Below are 22,116 nucleotides of genomic sequence, written 5' to 3'. Positions count from 1 at the left end.
TTAGATTCCACATATAAGTGATATCATGCAGTGTTTGTCTTTGACTAATCTCACTTAGCATAATGGCCTCAAGGTCCATCCATATCAGCAAATGGCAGGATTTCCTTCTCTCTTGCAGCTGATAAATATTCCATTGTATATATCACATCTTTATCCATTCATCAGTTGGCACTTAGGTTGCTTCCATATCTTGGCGATTGTGACTAATGCCGCAGTAGACGTGAGAGTGCAGGTATCTTTTCAATATCCACATCAGTTTTCTTATTAAAGTGAGGAGATTGGCATTTTGGAAAACTGGCAACAGCTACTAAAGTTGAACATGTCTGTACAACGTAGTAATTCCCTACCAGTTTAATGCTAAAGAGAAATAACTACATATCTTAAGGAAAAGATATTTACTAAAATGTTAATAGCAGTGCTAATTGTAGTAGTCTCAGCTTAGAGATTATGGAAATGCTCATTAGCAATTGAATAAGTGGATAAATTGTGATATATATATATATATATACATACATATATATATATATATATATATATATATTCTATATTCTATGGAATAATATAGAGCAGAGTTGGACAACTTCTGTAAAGGGCCAGATACTAAATATATGGGGCTTTGTGAGCCATATGATCCCTGTTCCAACTTCTCAACCCTGCCTTTGTAGCATGAAAGCAGCCATAGACAAGATGTAAATAAATGGGTGTGTTTCTGTTTCAATTAAATTTTATTTACGGAAACAGGTGGTCAGTTAGATTTGGATCATGAGCCTTAGTTTTCTGACTCTGGAGGATAGCAATGCCTATAAACAAACTGTAATTACCCGTAACAACGTATATGAATATCACAAATACAGTGATTTACAAAGAAGCCAGATATAAGAGAATGCTCGCTGGGTAATTGCAGTTATTTAAACTTTAATGCCAAGCAAAACAACAAATCTTCAGGTGTGTTGTGATGTTCCCTTTCTTGACCTAGGTAGTAAGTTAAACAGGTATTCATAATGTGAAAATGGATTGAATTGTATACTTATGATTTACATACTCTTCTGTAGGTATATTTACATAAAAATTCGCTTTAATAAAATGAAGATAGTGGCCTTCAGTTGTCAAGATTTTCTTCCTTGTCTATGATTCCAAGCCTAAATGAAATGTTAGTTAATCATCAATATTTAAGGAAGGCAAAAATTAGATTAATCACATGGTATTTGTTAGTGTTTGCCTTAGGATCCCACCATTTTGATTTCAGAAATGCTAAATTACTTAGATGAATGCAACTGGACATACATCGGGTATTAATTTTTTAGGGCTCCTGTAACAAAGTACCATAAACTGGGTGGCTTAAGCAACTGTATTCTCTCCAATTCTTGAGGCTAGAAGTCGGAAATCAAGGTGCCAGCAGCACTGTGCTCCACTTGAATCCCCTTGGGGAGGATTCTTCCTGGCCCCTTCCACTGACTGGCAGTCCTGGACGTTCCTTGACCGTGGTAGCATAACTCCAATCTCTGCCTCCATCTCCACACGGCCATCTCCCTCTGTATCTGAATCTTCACATGCCATTTTCCTCCTTGTGTGTGTCTCTGTCCAAATTTTTCTCTTCTAAGGACACTAGTCATTTTGGCTTAGGGCCCACCCAAAAGCCCTAATATTAATTTGATTGCATCTGCAGAGACCTTATTTCCAAATAAGGTCACATTCACGGTTATCAAGGATTAGGCTTCAGTATACTTTTGAGGGGACACAATTCAACTTATAACACAGGGCATGTCAGTTATCAATGTATTCCCTCTCTGTTCCATATCTACCATTTATTGCCAGGCACCTGCCTCAGGCAGCTTCACAGCAGAGGACTGCCAGTGGGATACCTTCTTATGAATGGTTTCCTTGAGCATGTTCTTCATGGGTGGCTCTATAGTGGAGTGACATCAGCTAGGCACCTCCCTGGGGACAGCTTCCCTTGGAGCTCCAAAGGCTGCTGAAATCTGTGGATGAACTTACTCAGGGACTTATTCACCATCTAGTGAGCCATTGTTGTGCTCTTTTCTATGTGGTTTGGATGTCAGCTGTGGCCAGACCTCTTCCTTGGACATTCTATCTCAGGCCTTGCAGTACTGGCTGCTCCCTTTATCTGCTATTCATATATTCTTTAGTGTTCTCTTAAACTCTTATTAGCCAATTTCCTGACTCTCTAATAGCCTGCTACTAATTGTTTATATTAAACTTGTTCCTATTCAAATTACAATGTAGTTTATATCTCTTTATTGGACCCGGACTGGTAAAAATAATAGCTTTATTTCTCTAGTGTTCTAGAATGATGTATTTGAGCCATTATTTCCTGACCCGCAACATTTCAGAAATTTAAAGAGTTTGATACAATTTAAATTTGAAAATTAAGATAATAGCATTTCCTTGAGTAGTTATTTGTTGGCACACTGGTTAAAACTCCAGCCTACTCACTACTCAACCAGGCCTATACACTTTTAGCTCTGTTCCTAAGCAGGGAATTTGACATAGGCATCAACTGTCAAACCATTTTAAAAATAACCTTTGTCTAACTTCATGCAGAGTTTCACCCTAGCTATCCCCTTGTCCTGTTTCTGACTCCACTACATTCCTGAGTCAGAGTGAAGCTCTATGTTAGTGCAGAGGGAGTCACAGGAAGACCAAAACTAATTCATCTTTGTAAAAATAAAAAGTAGAATATTGAGACTGTACTAAAATATCCCTTTAGTTCTTTGGCCTGTACCCTCACATGAGGACTTTATTCTGAGATATACCTAGACAGAGCTGACTCCTAGTATCCAAGAACATAACTCTATCCTATATAAGTATTGACCTTCCACCAACAGACACAGAAGAACAGGACCAAGGCTTATGTGTATGTTTTTCTTTTCTCTTCCCAAATTCAGGTACATAAACATCCAGTTTTACTCTGCTCTCGTTTTTACCTTTCCCTTTCTTATAATTTATAATTTTCTAATTATTCTCAACTGTACATTGGTAGCTAGCAAATAATTCATGCTTTTGTGTTTCAAACACAATTATTTTTAAGAGGATTTGATGCTAAAAATTTTAATGTTCCATTCCCAAACACAATTGCTGAATTTTTATTACAATTCACAGAGCAAAACTATTAATGAGGAATTTTATTCTTTTAGAGGCTTAGAAATTTTGATTAGATCTAAATTTAGTCACATCCAAAATTATATCCATCTAGTTAAGGCTAAAATGGAGAATAATTTGATAATTATTTGCGGCTGGATCATAAATGGAGCTCTTTCCATTTATTTAAAAAAGAAGACAGAATTACTTTAGGATATTAATAACTAATTTTGGTTCCACCACTTATTAGTTGTGTGGCATTACACAAGTCATTTAGCCTTTTGCAAGCTTCACATTGTCTGTCTGCAAAATGGAGATATTAATGCTAACATTTTGAGTATTTGGCTCAGATTCTGGCCTATCAATAGATTCTGGCATATTGATTCCAGCTAATTGATAATTTGTAACTAGTAATGATAATAATGACCAAATTTAAATATAATATTGTATTTTGTTATATTGTTTTTATTTGGATGAGTTTTGTTCTTCCTTTTTGATTTGTTTTTAAAGTTAACTATTCCTCTATTCATTTGTGAAAAGATAAAGTTGGATTACTTCCTTTATACAGTCTACCAGTTTCAGCTAAATTAAGGATTTAAACTTAAACATGGAACCATAAATATCTAAAAGAAAACCTGGATTAAAGCATCTAACCCAGACTAGTGGCGAGTAGACCTCTCCACAAGCATGCAAACAAAGACAGAATCCATAAAGGAAAAGACTGATGGCTTTGAGTATATAAGAATCGAAAAACTCCTAACCTAAAATAGCATAAAGGAAGAACAAATAGGGAAATACGACAATAGGAAAAAGTTTTGCAATATAAATGTCAGAGATAGGATAGTACCCTTAATATATAATAAGCCTGATAAAACAGTAGAAGAGGATACATAGAAATGTAGGTAAAGGACAGGAAAAGGAAATACATGACAAAAGAAAGATTAGAAGTGCCAAACCAAATAAAAAAGTTCAGCCTCGAACTAGAACTTCTAACTAGAAGTTAAAGCAATGTAAAACAACGAGACAGTATTTTCTCCCTATTAAATATTGGTAGATGTCAAAACTAGGAATATCCAACGTTGATAGAAATGTGAGAGAACAAGTAGGCACATTTCCTTTTTTTTTTTTTTGTATTTATACTTGTTGGAGTTTTTTGGTATTTTGTTTGCATTAGTTATCTATTGCTGTGTGACAAATTACCTTCAAACTTAGTAACTTAAAACAATAAATATTTATTGTCTCGGTTTCTGAGGTCTAGGAACTGGGGAGTGGATTAGCTGGATAGTTCTAACCCAAAGTCTTTCATGAAGCTGTGGTCACAGTGTCAACAAGGACTGCAGTTATCCGAGACTTGACTAGGCTGGAAGATCTGCTTTGAGGCATACTTACTCTATAGACAAGAGCCTTCAGTGCCTTGGTATCTGAGCTTCTCCAAAGTGCTGTCCACAACCTCAGCTAGTGATCAAAGAGAGCAAGAGAGAACAGGAGAACAAAATGGAAGCTGCACTGTCTCTCATAACCTAATATCAGAAGTGATGTAACAACACTTCTGGCACCTTTATGGGGCCACATATACGGATCCTGCTATATAATGTGGAAGGGACCACACAAGGGTATGAACACTAAGAGGCAGGGGACACTGGGTGCTAAGAGACTAGGATATTTCTGAGGGTCAGTTTAGCAATATTTATCAAAATCCATAAAAATAAATACTCCTTTTGACACAGAAATCCCCCTTACAACAACTTACCCCAAGGAATTAATCAAAAGTATGTACCACAATACATCTTTAAGGGTATTTATTAGAGCTTTGTATATAATAGTGAAAATTGAAAACGGGTAAAGTAATCAACAGTGAGATTGCATAAATATATTATGGTATGTCTTTATTATGGATACTATATATTGGTATTACAAATAATGTAGAATAATTTAGGATGATAGATAAAAATGCTAATCTTGAGAAAAATCAGATGAGAACATTTATTTGTATTGTATTGAAGATTGTGTGTGTATGTAGAAACAAAACTGGAAGTTTATACATAAAACAGGTGGTAGGAGGATGAATAGTTATTTTCTTTCAGTTTCTCTGTGTTTTCTAAGTTTTCTATAGAAAACATTTGTAGTCAGGAAGCACTTTTTAAAAATATGCCTGATCATGTACTGACCAAGAGGAGATAAGAGTGTCTAGAGTTTAAAACATTTCAGGTGAGATTCTGTAGCCCTGCTTGCTGTATTTTTCATGAGGAGATAAATATTACTATGGAGGCCCAAGTTAGGTCAAATATGTAGACTTTCTAATGTACATAGAATGAACATCTTGGAGTGATGAAGAGGATTCCCCAGCCCTGTTAGGTTAAAAAAAAATCTCACAAGTGGATGGGATCCTTTTTAGCAACCAGAGAGTTGTCATTGTATCCTGAGGGGGATTTTGGTCCATGCGAAATTCTGAGCAGATTTGTACTTGGTTTTCAGTAGAAAACTTCTCTCTCAAGGAAGTAGAACTTACAGTCACAAAGCCGATAAATAGCCCAGCTGGAATTTGAAGCCAGATTAGTACAGTACTGTTAATCAGTATGTACTGGGATTACTATTTAAAGTTTTTAAAGTGGAAATGATTGATCAAACATATGTTACTGAATATGTTATTACTATACAAATTATTGAAATTTATCTTCTGGTGGTAAAAGTGGATTAGAATGATAAGAATGTAATGAAGCCCAAAGGGCCGAAGGACTTGGAGGGTTGACATTAGACATCAATTTGGAGTGATGTGCAGATGCACTAGAAAGGGGAAAATCAAAAGATCAGGCTGTCGACTCCCTAGAAGAGAAGTCCAGATTTTGGAGAAGGGAGTTGTTTATACTGGTGGTCTGAATATTGAACTGGTAGGTTCCTGGTTGGAGATCAAGATAACTTGATCTTGGAAGTAGAAGAATACTAAAGAATTATAGTATCAAATGTTAGAACAGTCATTACCTGGGGTGGGGATAGTTTAGAATCATTCCAAAGGGAAAATGCCAGAAAAATTTGTAAAACTCTCCAAATGCATAGTAGGAGGATAAATAATAGAACTCGTCTGTGTTACATGGGTATGTCTGCCACCTTTGCTTGACTGTCAACTCCAGGGAGCAAAGCACATGACATTTTTTTTTTTCTTTTTTTGGTTGGTCTTTGCTTCTGCTATGCCTAGCAGAATATTCAGACACATCATGGCTCTACCTTTTGGGCACTGCCTCATCCATCTCATTTGATATAGGTTGAAATTTCCCATGTTCCAGGTATGCCTTATTCCAATAAGAGGGAAATATACCTTAAAAGTAAACTTAGATGAAATATCTTTACCTCTGTTAGAGGATGCAAGACCTGAAACTACTATCAGAATATAAGGGATTTACAACTGTCAGAATCAGAGTCTTGTCACTTACATGTGTTTGTTGGCCATTTGCATATCTTCTTTGGAGAATTATCCTCTACTCAGATCGTTTGCTAATATTTTGGTTATTTATCTTTTTTTACTGAGCTGTAAGAGTTCTTTATATATTCAGTGTATACACCCCTTATTGGATATATGATTTGCAAATATTTTCTCCCATGCTGTAGGTTGTCTTTTCATCTTTGATGACATTGTAGCACAAACTGTTAAAATTTGATGTAGTATAATTTATCTATTTTTCTTTTGTCTCTTATAATTTGGTGGAGTCTCTTACATTTTTTAATAGACTTTATTTTTTAGAGCAGCTTTAAGTTCACAGCAAAAGTGAATGGAAAGTACAAAGAGTTCTCATATACACCAATTCTCCATACATGTACAACCTCCCCCACTATCAACATCCCCCATAGAGTGGTGATTTATTATAGTTGATGAATCTACATTGACACATTATGACCCAAAATCCATAGTTTACATTAGGGTCAACTCATACTGTTGTATATCCTATGGGTTTGGATAAATGTATAATGACATTCATCTACCATTATAGTATCATGCAGAACTGTTTCACTGCCCTAAAAATTCTCTGTGCTCTGCCCATTCATCCTTCCCTCCCTCCTAACCCCTGGCAAGTGCTGATCTTTTTTCCCACTGTGTCCACAGTTTTGCCTTTTTCAGAATGTCATGTTGTTGGAATCATACAATATGTAGCCTTTTCTGGTTGGCTTCTTTCACTCAGTAATATGCATTTAAGATTCTGGAGCCTCTTACATTTTTAACATGCATATTTACTTATAGATTTTCTGAAAAAAAGTTTAAGGTTGTTCAATATTTCTTTTACCAGAATAATATAAGGACTTTAGTGCCCGTTTATTATCTTCTGAACATCTCTTCATATTTTTTGTTACAATTTTAGTTCTATGCTTTAAAAAAGAAGTTTATATCATACTTGAGGCAACATTTCTAGGTTTTATGAGCTAGTAAACAAGCCGGATGACATTGAACAAGTTGTTTAACCTCGCTGTATCTGTTTCCTCATCTTTAAAATGAGCAAAATAATAGTACCTATTTCAAAGGGCTGTTGAGAGGATTAAAATGTAAATATATTGTCATGTGGAAATTACTTTGATGCAATAGTAGCCTCCAACTATGATCCTAGATAAACTATCATAGATCTCATGGAATAGAAAGGTGTGCAGACCAAATAAAATGCTCAGATCACAGTTTATTAAATCAATTTATTTTTTTAATGCTTATTTATTTTTGAGAGAGAGAACATAAGCAGTGGAGAGGCAGAGAGAGAGGGAGAGAAGATTCCAAACAGGCTCGACACCATCAGCACAGAGCCCAACGTGGGGCTGGAACTCACAAACTGTGAGATCATGAACTGAGCGGAAACCAAAAGTCGGATACTTAACTGACTGAGTCACCCAGGCACCCCTTTAAATCAATTTAAAATACAAAGCAAAATGTATGGGAAGAGAGGTAGGCTAGGTAAACATACTTAAGGTGTAAGTGGGTTGAAGGATCATCATACCTGAATTTCTGCAAAGTCGACATATCTGTCTCTCTGTTGCATCACCCTTCTCTGCTGCTGATGTGGTTACAAGGACCAGAGTGAAAATTTGAAGAGGCCCAACACACGAAAGGTGTCTGAGAAATGACACACACTTGCTCCATTCGAGAGCTTGTTGGCAAGTACACTTGGCCAATAGCTATGATCCCCAGTTAGCCTGATGGGCAGCTGTGGATGTTATTTAGCTGAAAATCCAATATCAGAGTCAGCAATAGGTGGCCAATTAAAGATCTTTCAATTATTGTGTGTCTCATGTGCCTCATTTATATTTAGTGTTTCATAGGTATTTGTCGCTTCATTTGTTATTTAGCAAATCATGACTATTAAATGCCTATTTTGCTACCCCTTTCTATCTATGTTCATAGACTTATGCTCTAATGACTTTCTGTCTGATACTTCTCAGGTTACTAACTTACTTATCTATGCTTAATGCAGCTAATGAATTTCATCCATCCCATTTGTTTTCTTGTCTTCTAGAGCAGAATTGAATACTCCCAGTCAATACAGCAATTGCACATCTCATGTAGAAATAACTCAGTATATGTTAGATATTATTATTATATAAAATGGTTTTAATATTTTAATATTATCATCTATCTGAGAGTGAAGATTAGCATCCAGTTAAACTTGCTCAGATTAAACAACTAATTAGAAATCTTAATATTAAAGTTATTTGACTTGATTTTTTGATCTGAAATAGATAATAAAGTGCAGTTTATTAGTCAGAACTTTTTACTCTTAATCTAATTTATCCTCCCATAATTTCAGTTGTATAGATTATTAGCTGTTACTTACAAGGCTAGTACTATTTTTTATTTTTTTCCTTTCCTACAGGCTTATCCTCAGTTTGTTCTGACCTACCTGGAGGAACTAAATGCACAAGTGGATGTGACCCAGACAGAGTATCACATTCACCATGGTGCCCGGACTAAAGCTCATCATGGTAGCAGCTTAGCAGAAGAGGTCAGTGTAGTGAGCCAGAGGCAAGACAGAAATAGATCTCTAAAATGTATTTTGAAAAGAGAAAATGTTCAAGTTGTTTTCAGGAGACAAACACAAATTCACATCTTAATGATATTGATTGTTTAAAATCATACACATAATATAAGTATCTATATGCATGTTTATATTTATATAAACATCCATATATGTTTATATAAACATTATTTTATTAAATAGTGGATGACCCACTAGCTTTTGTTGGGACTGCTGCCTTTTCTTCTGGCCACATGCAAATGATTTCTGTGCTGAATGAGGCAGATTGGAGGAACCCTGAAAGTGTAAGGTTAAATTTGGGGCATATTTTCATTCAATGAAAATTACCTACATTATTCTTATATTTCATTTATTAGGTTCTGGAAAAAAGTGCCAGCATCCCTGGTCTGAAGCAACTGCCAGAGCCTTCAGACACCCATTTAATGCCAGAAGGTTCTCTTGGGGAGACAAGGCAGCTGACGGTGGCACTGGTGAAGAAACTGGAAGAGAAACATCCTAAGGCTTCTGCTCAGAGGTAGGGCACTGACAGAATGGAGCTTTATTGCTCAATGACATTCGATGTTTTCCTTCAGTTTCATGTAAGATTGATTTCTTGAAGATTATTGAAATACCTCAAAAGCCCTTTGGCTTTCAAGCACAGTAGTTTTCAGGTCACATTTGATGAAGAGAGGTGACATTTATGCATATTTCATTAAAGTTTGATGTATGGTATTGTTTATAAGAATACTTAGAGCTTCTGTCCTGGGATCTCACTAAAAGACTCTGAAATAACATAATTAAAGTGATACTGAATATATATCCAGTTGTGAAAATACCAAGAGGTCCTTGAGAACTTCATACCCATAGACAATCCTTTTTGTGGTCCATGAGGAGATTATTGCATTTAGACCTGAGGATAAGTGCACAATAGATGGTCTTAAGCAGTGATAATTTAACAGGTTGACATAATTTCTACAGAGTAAAACTAAGCAATGATTTTGCTAACCAACTGAAAATCACCCTTGGTTGGACAATTTCTCTGATTCTCTTTATTTAATTGGTAAACTAAAGTTTATGTTTAGTAGTAGTAGTAGTAGAATTATTGTTAATTGTGTTGGGTTACAACAAAATAATGTTATAAATTGCAATTTTAGTATAATAATTGTTGGAAATTAACTATTGACTGAAGTACTCTTAAAGGAGTAATATAATTCTTATTGTACTCACTGAAGTTCAAGAGAATTCCTAAGTTTAAATATTTTAATTGTAGATAGAAATGTTAGTTGCATGAAGAAAGAAAAAAAGTGACAACTTTTCATTTCTTTTTTTAAAAAAAAAATCCAGCTTTGTTGAGTGAGATACAGTTGACATATAACATTGTATAAGTGTAAGGTGTGCAATATGACTTTTATTTCAATGAAAAGCTATCTTATATTCTTAAATTATATATTCCTGCCTCAGATTTTAACAGGAGGGGAACATTTTTTCCTGATAACAACAGTGACTTTTCAATTTATTATCTCTTTGTTATTTAAAACTCACATTGGTTTTGTTGTTTTGAGTAAGATAGTTCACAGATAAACAAAAGAAAAAATTTAGGACCTTTCTGTATCATAGTCTGGGGATGTCCTGGACTGCAGGAAAACTTAAGTTCTAGTTTTTATTCCTGCTACTTGCTTTTTAATCACATATAGGAATCTCAACTCTGTGACACCCTACAACACAACCACAAGACCTCAGCTATTTAGCCAGGCCACTCTGGTCCAGTCACTAGAATGTAAGTGCCTTGGGAGCAGTCTTTGAACTTTCCGTGTAAAACAGAAACTCAGAGAAACCTGGGCCACTGGGGAACTTAAATATTGTTTTATAAGACCTCTGTTGGCCTATCTTTCTAGACTCACTTGGCAGCCATTTCTATTCTACGCTGTTTGAGAGCATGCTGGGGGCTTGTCATTATCCTGGGTTCTACTCAAGGAGGCACAGGTTCCTTCTGCTTCCAGATTTCTGAAACCTATATGGGATTTCCGTGTATGTCTCCTCCTGGCCCTGGTCCTGGTGGGTCAGTGTGTCAGAACACCAGTGATATGTGTATAGTGTATAGTATACTATACTATATATATGTAGTATTAGGTAATGTGAACCAAAAAAACCCCACAAAACAAACAGAAAAACAAACAACAAAGCAGTTATTGTTAGTTAACATAACACAAGACCTATTTGAGTTGTTAGAATTAATGTCTTTAAATTTCCAGGAATGTAGCAAGCACTCAATGAGTAGTCTTTGTGAAAATGGGCTGAAACCAAGGAGGGTAGAAACCAGTTTTTAATAGGGCTTATAGTTTGTGATTTTTAGTCAATAGGAATTGACCAACCATGTTTGGGATTTCATTTCATAAGAAAATTCCTGGGGCCCTTATTTTAGTGAGTATCCCTCAGGGTTTGTGTCTCAGGCTGCAACAACTCTTCTAGCCCTCTTTTTTTTTTTTTTTTTTCTTAAAGCCACGGTTTTCCTCTCCACCCCGACAATTTACCATAATAGATGTAATTTCAGTTTCACTCCTTCTCTTTCTGTTCCTTAACAAAGTTATTTTGAGTAGAAAGTAAGTACTTAGAGCAATTACTTTCCTCCCATTTTGGAAGGAATTGTTGGGCAAAATTAGAACATGGCTCTGAATTTGGCATATTGATTACTTTGAACCTTAGGTTGCCTGGTTAGGTTTACACACTGCCCAGCACATTGTATTATTGCATCTTTAAGAGAGCTTTACATTTTCTTGCTTTTATCAATGATAACTTTACAAAATACAGAATAAAATCATAAGAAGTAAAGGAATAATGTGAAATTATCTGTGTTGTGGAAACTGGAGAAAGAAGTAGAATTTTAGAACAAACATGTTAATGAGCAAATAATCTGAAGAAAGAACATGTGTTTGAAAAGAATAAAAAGATATAGATATATAAATGTATGTATTTCCTTAGAAGTAGCCAAAGAAGGAGAGAACTGCGAGTAGCCAAATTTGGGGAAAGAGAGAGGTATCATAGTTTGTGGCAGCTAATATGTGAAAATGAAGGAAAACATTCAATTTTTAATAACATACACTGACTTTGCTGAAGTGCCTTATGTACATTATTGCCCAAGAACCTATGATGTATGTAAAACTGAGGTATTAATCTCTGTTTTACTGATAGGGAAATTGAGGGACAGAGAGATTAAGTTACTTCACTAAGGCCTTTCAACTAGTAATTTAAGGCAGGCCTATCTGAGCCCAAAATCTTTTTCTCAGTGTCTGTATTATTCTGCCTACCCATTCATGTTCTTGTCTTGGTGATTATTCCAAATCTTTTAGCCTTTCAAATGGGGCCCATCATTTTGACTGGGTATCTTGGAAAGGGACCTTTAAATACAGTTTAGAAAGGGAATGATAAAAGATATGTCAATGTGTGCACCTTTCAGTGAAGACTAAATAAGAGGTAGAAAATATTAAGGGAGACTGAACCCTTGACTTCTTGAATCCAACAGTCTAGATTTACTGATGATGTATAGATGCTTACACTTGAATGAATTAGAGATTTTTTAAAAATTTATGTCTAACAATGTGACTGTAACTTCTGTCATGATTAGCCAAGGTATTTCCCACTTTCAATGGTGATTCAGTTCAGCTTTGTATATACTAAATTTGGTAATAGGTAGCTAATAGCTGTTATTTGTTGAATAGCTATGACGTGTCAACTCCTATTGAAAGTACTTATTCTTCTAACACTGTGATAAATTTATTTAATTATTGTCATGATAATCTGATGGTGGAGGTACTCTTAAAATCCATGAAGATAAAGCAACTGAAGCTCAGAGTGATTTCATAATGTGCCCAGTCACATAGCTAGAGATAGGAGAGATGGGGTTCGAACCCACAACCATTTCGATCCATAAACCATGCTCTTAACCACTGTTTTATTACTCATTCCTAGTTTCTTAGTAGTATTTATTCCAGTGATTTTTGTAACAGAATGTCATCATATTGAATAGTCATCTTAAGTTATTACTAAAATTTTATGCATTTACATCATAAAAATTTTATTGAACTATTGTCATTTTGATGGGTGCCTTATTTTGAATTATATCCTTAAAAAAACTATAACAATCACCACAAACACACAAACCAGGCTTTCCCATCTACAGAATCATTTAATTTAATTTACATTTCAAATACTTGTGGAAAGTAGTCTGATTATTGATCTTTTTTTTTTGTAATGTGGAAAAAATTATTTTTCCTATTGAAGAAAAAGGAAAATCTCTTACTGTGTGAGGTCTTTAATCTGAAGTTCTTAGTTTATAGCATATTATATTTTCTTGTTTGCTTTAGCAACACTTGAAATGTTTTCTCTTCCTCTATCAGTGAGATCTAGAAATGTAGTGGTCTTCTTGCTTGGATGAAGTGAGTTGTGTGTACATTTAATTCTAAGCTTGGTCCAAAATAAAATAAATGCCATATTCTGGCATCTTTAAGTGTCTGGAATGTGTTTGTTTACATTAGTTTATCCAATGGAGCCCTTTGCCTTATTCAAATTGAATAGGGGGTGGGGAAGGACTAGGACAGCCGACAAAGCACACTGACCCAGCTTGTCACCCAGTGACCTGTGAGAAGGAAATAATGAACTGTGAGTAGCTGTCATCTTAACTGTTTCTGACAGTTTGCCTTTGGGCACATCTGTGTTAGTTGCATTGGAAAGGCCTTTGTTCTTTTCCCACTAGTGACTTTGGGGAGCTCTGAGGGGTTTGCTAGCTACTGTACTCTTAAGCGGCCCCTTCCTTCCTAGGGAAGCAAGCAGCTGCCACCGATCACACTGACATTTCTCTTCATGACTCCACTTGGCATGTACTTCACTCTTTCAAAAGGAACATAAATTTAAAAGTTCTTTGATTGTTTTCATTTTAAGAATGTATTTCAATATCTCATGAGTTTTGATACTAACAACAAAGCAAGTTATAAAACATGTTTAGTATTATTCTCATTTTATATGGATAAAGGTAAAGATAAATTGATAGCTAACCAGATGGACAGGTGACTTGAAGGAAAATGTATCAAATTATTGACAGCTTTTATTGAGTTTTAAATTTTTATTTATTACTTTCCAAATTTCATTAACTGGTTGTTATATTTGCAGTAGGACAAAAATCAACATATGTTATGAAAAGCATTTTTAATGTGGATGCTTTTGATACATGTTTTATTAGTAGGAATATTTAGACTAAAATAGGTAAAGATATGCTCTATTTTGTTTTATGTTTTCCACTGCTACTTTTAAAATAAATTTCCATCTAATAATTTAAACTTTTAAATTATTGTAGTATTTACATTTTAAAGCTAATCTAGTGCATAAAATTGTTATAATCATTAGAAGATGTAATTTGATAAGAAACAGGTGTTTCTATCCCCTGGTTTCCTGAAATATCTCTACTATTTCAATCACAAAAAAAGCAGAACATTCTGAATAATGCGTATCCTACCCAAAGAGAATTGTTTAAATTAAAATCAAAGCTTCATTTATAAAATATGATTCCTGAATCAGTTTTAAAGCCTTATTTACATTTTTACAATTGCTACAAAATCAGTTCTTCTAGCATTATTAAGTCTGGCCACAATTGGCATGCGGTAAACACTGAGTATATGGTATTCACTTAATTGTATTTACCTTTCCAAGAGAATATAAATCCAAACTATACTGCATTGGTCAATTTTTATAAGGCCTTTTTTTCTCCATGAGAGAATAGAAGAAATGAAGCTTGAAAGAAATGACATGTTTTTTCTGCATTCAAGGGTTTTTCTCTCAGTAACAGTTTTGAGATGCACTAACTAATGGAACTATATTATAGTCTCCTGCTTTTCAAAGAAAAGTAAATTAATAATAATGAGAAGTTCTTTAAGCAGACAAATGATGATCATGTCTATATAATTATAAATTGTGAAAAACCACATATTAAAAATTGAAAGTCATATTCTGGTTTTCTTGAGTATTCAATAGCATATGGTTTATTTTTCTGTTAAATAATTTTTGTAGTTCTGCATATAGTTGATGATCTTCTGACTAGAACATTCTTCTCATTGTGTACATCATATATCAACACAGTTTTTGTGGAGACAGTGAATATATGGGTCAGTTTTGATAATAGTCAGACTGCATCTTTTTAAGGAAAGCAAACGGTTTAAATTGGCACACTCAAATTCTTTTCTACAACTCTTACCATTTAAGGCAAATGTTAATATAATAATTGCTTTTGGTATTCGCTAAATCCAATTATACTTCCTAGGATCAAAATCTCCTATTAGTTAAATTACTGTTCGTAGCTATTGAAATGCTTAGCTTTAACCATTGGCCTTTTAGCTCCTTTATACTATATACAAGACTATGGTATTGTATTTAAGAACACAAAATTATGATGTGTTCCAGGGATGCAGAGATATGCTTATGATTCTTTTTTCTTTTTAAATTGGAAAAGTCAAATATCTTGATATTGGTTGGTACTGTTCCCTGTTTGTATTTTGGTATATTTTTAAATTCCCATATGTTCTCTGTGAATTAAAATAAAGCAAACAAATAATCTAATTGCACCTGCTTCTTTGAAAAAAAGTCAAACCAAACATTCCAAAAGATTAGGTTTATGTCCATAAATGTAGATTGATTCAGAAATTATCAAAGGCTTTCAAATAAGCATTTTATGATTAATTTTTGTTCTCACTCGCTGCCCAAACCTTCAATCATGCTGCTTAATTTCCATATTTTAAAATGTACTATTTATCTTTCTATTTTATTCAGTATTGTCTATAAAGCTATTCAAGGTAGGAGTGGGAAACTCTACTCCTACATTCTTCAAACTTGTAGGCCCCAAACTAGAATGTCTAATGGTATTATAATAGTGAAAGTAGTAGGTAATGAGGTTCTAGATTTGAGTAATGTGGATGGACAAGGAAGAGACTGGTGGAGGAAATGTTAGGACAGTGTAGGGAATTGGATGAAAGCAGAGTTCAAGCAGTCAAGGTGACCTGTAGTTTAGCTTCCTAACTTGTCTACGTCCACTGACCCTTCTTGTTTCCCTACAGTCTATTCTCCACTTAATGGCCAGAGTGATCCTTTCATATTCATGAGTCAGATCATGGGAGTCCTCAGCTTCAAATCCTCCAATGACTATTTCTTTAGAATGAAACCCAAGTCTTTACTAAATGCTACATGGGCCTACTTTACCAGACCCACGGTATCTCTCTGAACACCATTCTCCCTTCCCTTCCTCTGCTCCAGCCAGCGTGGCTCCCTGTCAGTGTCTCAGGTTTGCCCTGTGTGCTCACAACCTGTCACTGTCTTTTCCTGCCTTATTTTTCTTCAAGGTACTCCCTTTGCCTATCATATACTTATTTATTTACTGTCTGACTTGCCCCATTAGAATGTAAACTCCATTTTAGCAGTAACTTTGTTTTATTTATATCTGTACCTCCAGGGCCAGAACATACCTGTACATAGTAGACCCTCAATACAACATTGTTGAATGAATGAATAAATTAATGAAGTAATGTGATTAATGGAAATAAGAAAATAGAGAAGGAACTAATCAGAACATTCATATATATGAACTGATTCATATATATAATCTGATCATTCATATATATGAACAGTCCTCACTGTTGGATAACTACAGCCCTGTGACCTATTCATGTGTCAATTCCAAACTGAACCTATAACAATGTTTTTCTGATTTCTATATCTCTCATTTCTTTTATCTTTAATTAATATGCAAGTATTTATTAGGCATTGTCTGTATTCCAAGCACCGTCCTAGGCATTGGAGATTTAGCACTAAAAAGACAGATATACTTTCTTGCCTCAGAGAGCTGCCTGCACAGACTCTAACAGGGAAGAGAGATATTAAATCACTACAGGAGAGAGAGTGATGAATATGTTGTAGGGAGAAGGTAGTTCATCCTGAACAAACTCCCTGGTGATACGCTTTTGAAGTATGACTCTGAACATTTCACTTATTAACTTACAATTTTTTAGTGCACCCATTCTGTACTAAGTTAAGTGAAACATCAACTGTCAGACCCACCACACTGTATTCTTGTCACAGAACCTCCCTGTACTTATCCAGGCCCAGGCTAACTGTACTTAGATTATGCTGGTTTGCTTGACCAAAATGCCCTTATCTCCTTTTTCCTACCTAAAATCCTACCTTCTCCAAGGCCCATTTTCATTGTCTTTTATCAGCCTTTCTTTTGTCTGATATATACGTCTAAGGATATAAGTTTGCCTCTAGGCTTGGCTTTAGCTTCATTCCACTAATTTTAATGCCATTTGTTCATTATTATTTCCATTTTGTTATAATCTTTGATCCATGGATTATTCAGAAGTATATTTCTTAAGTTTCCAAATGTATGAAACATTTCTAGTTCATATGTGTGTTATTGACTTCTAGATTAATTTCACTGTAGTTGAAGTACACTTTTGGTACGAACTCAACTCTGCCGTTTGTTGAGATTTGCTTTATGGTCCACTAAATGTATGAACAGTTTCTATAAATGATCCATGTGTACTTGAAAAAAATATGTATTCTGTAGTCTAGGAGTGCAGTGTTCTATATATGTCAGTTAAATCGAGTTTGATAAATGTGTTTTCGATGTATACTCACTGATCTTTTGTCTGCCTCTTTAATCATTTACTGAGAGAAATATGGTTAAAATTTCACACTATAATTGTAGATTTGTCTATTTCTCCTTTTATTAATCTTATGACTATTTCTTTTCTTTTTTTAAAAAAATTCATTTCTTTTGAGAGAGAGAGCACACATGTGTGAGTAGGAGAGGGACAGAGAAAGAGAGAGAGGGGGAGAAAGAGAGAGAGAGAGAGAGAGAGAGAGAGAGAGAGAATCCCAAGCAGGCACTGTAGGGGCTTGATCTGGATCTGGATCTGGATCTGGATCTCAGTCCGAACCTTGAGATGAAGACCAGAGCCGAAATCACAAGTCAGTCACTTAACCGACTGAGCCACCCAGGCACCCCAAGTCTTAGCCACATTTTTAACCGATTCTGTTGATCCTTCTTTCTGTATCTCTGAACTGTCAGGAATCACTTACCATCTGCTTCAAGAACATCTTTTAATATTTCCTTTGGTGTGGATCTTCTGCTTATGAATTCTCTGTTTTTAATTGTCTTAAAATATATATATTTCACTTCCATATTCTCATTTTCATATTTTTATTGAATGTGAAATTTTAGGTCATCAGATACTTTTTTTCCCCACAGCATATTGAAAATATCATTCCATTATTTTCGGCTTCCATATTCTTTATGTTAATTGAGAAGTCATATATTAGCCTTATTGCTCCTTTGAAGGCAATGTTATTTTTCTCTGGCTGACCTTAAGGTTTCTCTTTGTATTTGGTTTTTACTATGCTTTTTCTTAGTGAGTTTTCCCCCCCTTTGGTGTTGTTTTGTTGCTTTATATTTATACTTGAGGGTTTTAGGACTTGAAGCAGTGGCTTATGGTGTTTTATCAGTTTTGGAAAATTCTCCGCAGTTGTTTCTTCAAATGCTATTTCAGCTGCATTTTCTCTCTTCTCTAAAGGAACACTAATGGCATGCAAATTAAATTTTTTCTTTTACTCTAAACTCTGTTCTTACGCTCTATTTTGTATTTTCCACCTTTTTTCTCCTTATACTTTAGTGTGGATATTTTCTTTTGACTTGTCTCTCAGCTCATCAGTTCTCCAAATTCTAATCTGATGCTGAACCCATAAATAGAATTCCTAATGTATATTATGGTGTATTTCAGGTATAAATTTACCATTTGGTTTTTATGGCTAATAATATTACCACAATTTAATCATTCTTTGGTTATTGAACAACTTAGGTAGTTTTCAATATTTCAAGTTTATAAATTACACCTTAACACACATCTTTGATTCTTGTCAAGAATGCATTCATTCAATCTCTGAATATTTATTAAGCACCTTATTTTTTCTGCCCCAAACCTTGTTGGACACTAAGAATTAAAAATATATACAAAAAAGTCTCTGATTTTCCTGAGTTTATAGTGTCGACAGCATTTCCCTACCATGTTACTAGTGAAAAATCTGAATAAGGTTTTAAAAATTGTGTTCATTATGAGATTTGTTGAGTTGCTGGGGTTTTTTAAAGTTTATTTATTTATTTTGAGAGAGAGAGAGAGAGGCAGAGAGAGAATCCCAAGCAGCCTCCATGCTGACGGCACGGAGCGTGTTGCAGGGCTTGATCCTACAAACTGCAAGATCACTACCTGAGCTGAAATCAAGTGTTGGATGTTTAACCGACTGAGACACCCAGGTGCCCCTGAGTTGCTGATTTTATTTTCTGTTTTATAAATGTTTTCTATTTTTTACCTTAGCTAATCAAAGAAGGGGCCTAAATCTGACTCTCTAATAGCATTTATTTTCTTTCTGAAAGCATAAGCCATCCTTTATATTTTTCATGCTTTCAAACTTGACTGCAGTGTTAGCCAACTATGACATACACTGTCTTAGAATTATTCTTACTTTTTAAAAAGAGATACCAAGAATCATCCTTTGGTAATGAATAGTCTCTACAAATATTTATGAAAAATAAATCATTTTGTCTTCAGTTAAATTACTTAAGAATAATTATGTTGCGATGGACTGATCATTTCATTTGCCCATCAATCTATCAATTTGAATGCAACTGATAGTCCTTTTGATTGACTCATCATCATCTGTATGTTTGTCATGAATCCATTCTTTTTTGATGAAAGTCTCCAATTGGGCCATTCTGTGAATTAGAAACAAAGGGTGTCAACTGAGCAGACAAAACAATATTCTTATATTCATATGCTCAGAATACATAGATTTTTGATTTGGTGATTTTAATATCAAAATTTAAATCTTTAATTCCCATTGCCAAACTTTGTTCACTGTATTCTCTCCTGTTAAATTACTCACTAATCCTTAAGAGTCAATTCATTTATATATGATACATAATAAGCATTAATTTCTCACTTTTATATTCATTCATTTGATAAACATTTTTGAGTGCCTATTCTATTAAGAGATATATGATATATCTTCCTAATTGACATCTCAGAATCTGGAGTCAGATTAGCGCAGCTTGCAGTCCTAGTTCTAAGTACTCATGGTTTGATTTTGGACAAGCTAATTAATATCACTGATGCTAATTTCCTCATATATAAAGGGGGATAGTAATTATTGTGAAATTTAAATGATATCATGAATATTAACATTTAGCCCAATTCCTGGCACATAGTTAATACTCAGTAAATGGTAGCTTTTATGATGATAATGATGTCCTATTATTAGTATGATATTAGTATTAAATGCAAAATATCATAAAGATGCAAACCAATTCCTGCCTTTAAAAATTCTGAAATTTCATTGAGGGGAAGCTGTGCACTGCTACATTTTTAATGCTATTCAAAAAGTAATTATTGAGTTCTCATTGGATATAAGGAATTATACTATGTAGTATTTGAGTGTGCATTTTAAAAAGTATCCCACAGACCTTAAGGAATATAGACATACTAAATATGTATATTCACAAAGAAATTATTTAATGGTGGCAAACCAGTAGTCATGCTATAAAAATGTGTTCTTAGCTTTTGTGAACAAAAGAAATTAAATATATCAAATCACTATATCACCAAGTTGGGGGACATAAATAATGATAGTCTATTCTCAAATAAGTTTAAATATAGTTGGAGAGACAAAGAAAAATGATTGAAACTTTAATGACTTATTGTTTTTTATTACTCATGTTTATCATTAAACTTTTGGGGGAAAAACAGAAAATACAAAGAACAGGGAAAATGCATAATTCTGGATCATTAACTTTTTATTTCTCTCCTTATGTTTTGTTACCATGTTAAATGGGGACGTGCTATTTTTTTGTCTTTGCTAATGATAATACCAGACATTAAAATGTTCTGTAAGCATTTTTTCACAGCATTAAATATGTGCCTGTATCATTATTACTTAGTGCAAATCTTAATTTGTGTAACCAGTGCCACATTATAGGACTTTAAGTTGTTTCCAAGTTTTTTGCTCTTCAAACAAGATGGCAATAAACAACAGATAGAAATCTGAAACATAATATAGATGTTCAATAATAAGAATCTCAAACAGAATTTTCATACAGCAGTACACACACACACACACACACACACACACACACACACACACACGAGTGCATGTGCAAGTGGTGACATCTGAATAAGAGCTATGGATTGCCACAATGTGAATTGCTTGGTTTTGATATTGTACTGTAGTTGTGTAAGATATTATTATTGAAATAAACTAGAGGAAGAGTTAATGGTACCTCTCTATACATTTCTTTGCAATTTCATGTGAATTTACAATTATTTCAAAATGAAACATTTAAAAAAGAACAAACCTTTCCCAAGTAAAAATAGGCAGGGCTAAGAACAGAATATATGTGAAAGGATAGCTCTTCAGAAAGAAAGAAAATTACTTGACTACACTTATGATCTAGGAAGGTTCAATACTCCTAAGAAAGTTTTTTTTCTTTTTTAATGTATAAAAATTGTTAATCTGGAGCCTCTGAAAGAAAAAGAGCATTAGCCCTAGACACCAAATGTTTCTTTAAATTAATGGCTGTCCATAGTAACATTTTTAAAAAGTAGGCTCCAAAGTAGCTACAAAAGGAGTTCTTTTTTATTTCTTTATTTATTTTGAGAGAGAGGGAGAGAGAGAGAGAGAGAGAGAATAAGCAAGCAGGGGAGGGTCAGAGAGAGGGAGAAAGAATCCCAAGCAGGTTCTGTGCTGAGCCCCACATGGGATTCAGTCCCACAAACTGAGAGATCATGACCTGAGTGGACATTGAGAGTCCAATGCTCAACCAACTGAGCCACCCATGCACCCCTAAAATGAGTTCTTGGTTCTAACCACAAGTGGAGGTATTTAACTATTTCTAATAGGAAATTCTGGACTGAGCTATTTAGAGATTTGCATTGGAAGTCCATTTCTC

At 34.4% G+C, this 22,116-nt stretch overlaps 1 protein-coding gene across 2 annotated transcripts in view; it reads left to right on the top strand.

Annotated features, from left to right (window-relative positions):
• Positions 1 to 22,116, top strand: part of DCDC1 (doublecortin domain containing 1) — a 483,981-nt gene that overhangs the window by 286,938 nt on the left and 174,927 nt on the right. For both annotated transcript variants that reach the window (XM_045484847.1, XM_045484848.1), the window contains 2 exons: positions 8,943 to 9,071; positions 9,461 to 9,618. In XM_045484847.1, the coding sequence (XP_045340803.1) occupies positions 8,943 to 9,071; positions 9,461 to 9,618 (287 nt within the window). The remainder of the gene's footprint in view (positions 1 to 8,942; positions 9,072 to 9,460; positions 9,619 to 22,116) is intronic.

The sequence above is a fragment of the Leopardus geoffroyi genome, chromosome D1, assembly GCF_018350155.1.
Source record: "Leopardus geoffroyi isolate Oge1 chromosome D1, O.geoffroyi_Oge1_pat1.0, whole genome shotgun sequence".
NCBI classification, from domain to species: Eukaryota; Metazoa; Chordata; class Mammalia; order Carnivora; family Felidae; genus Leopardus; species Leopardus geoffroyi.
This window is presented reverse-complemented; position numbering and strand designations above follow the sequence as displayed.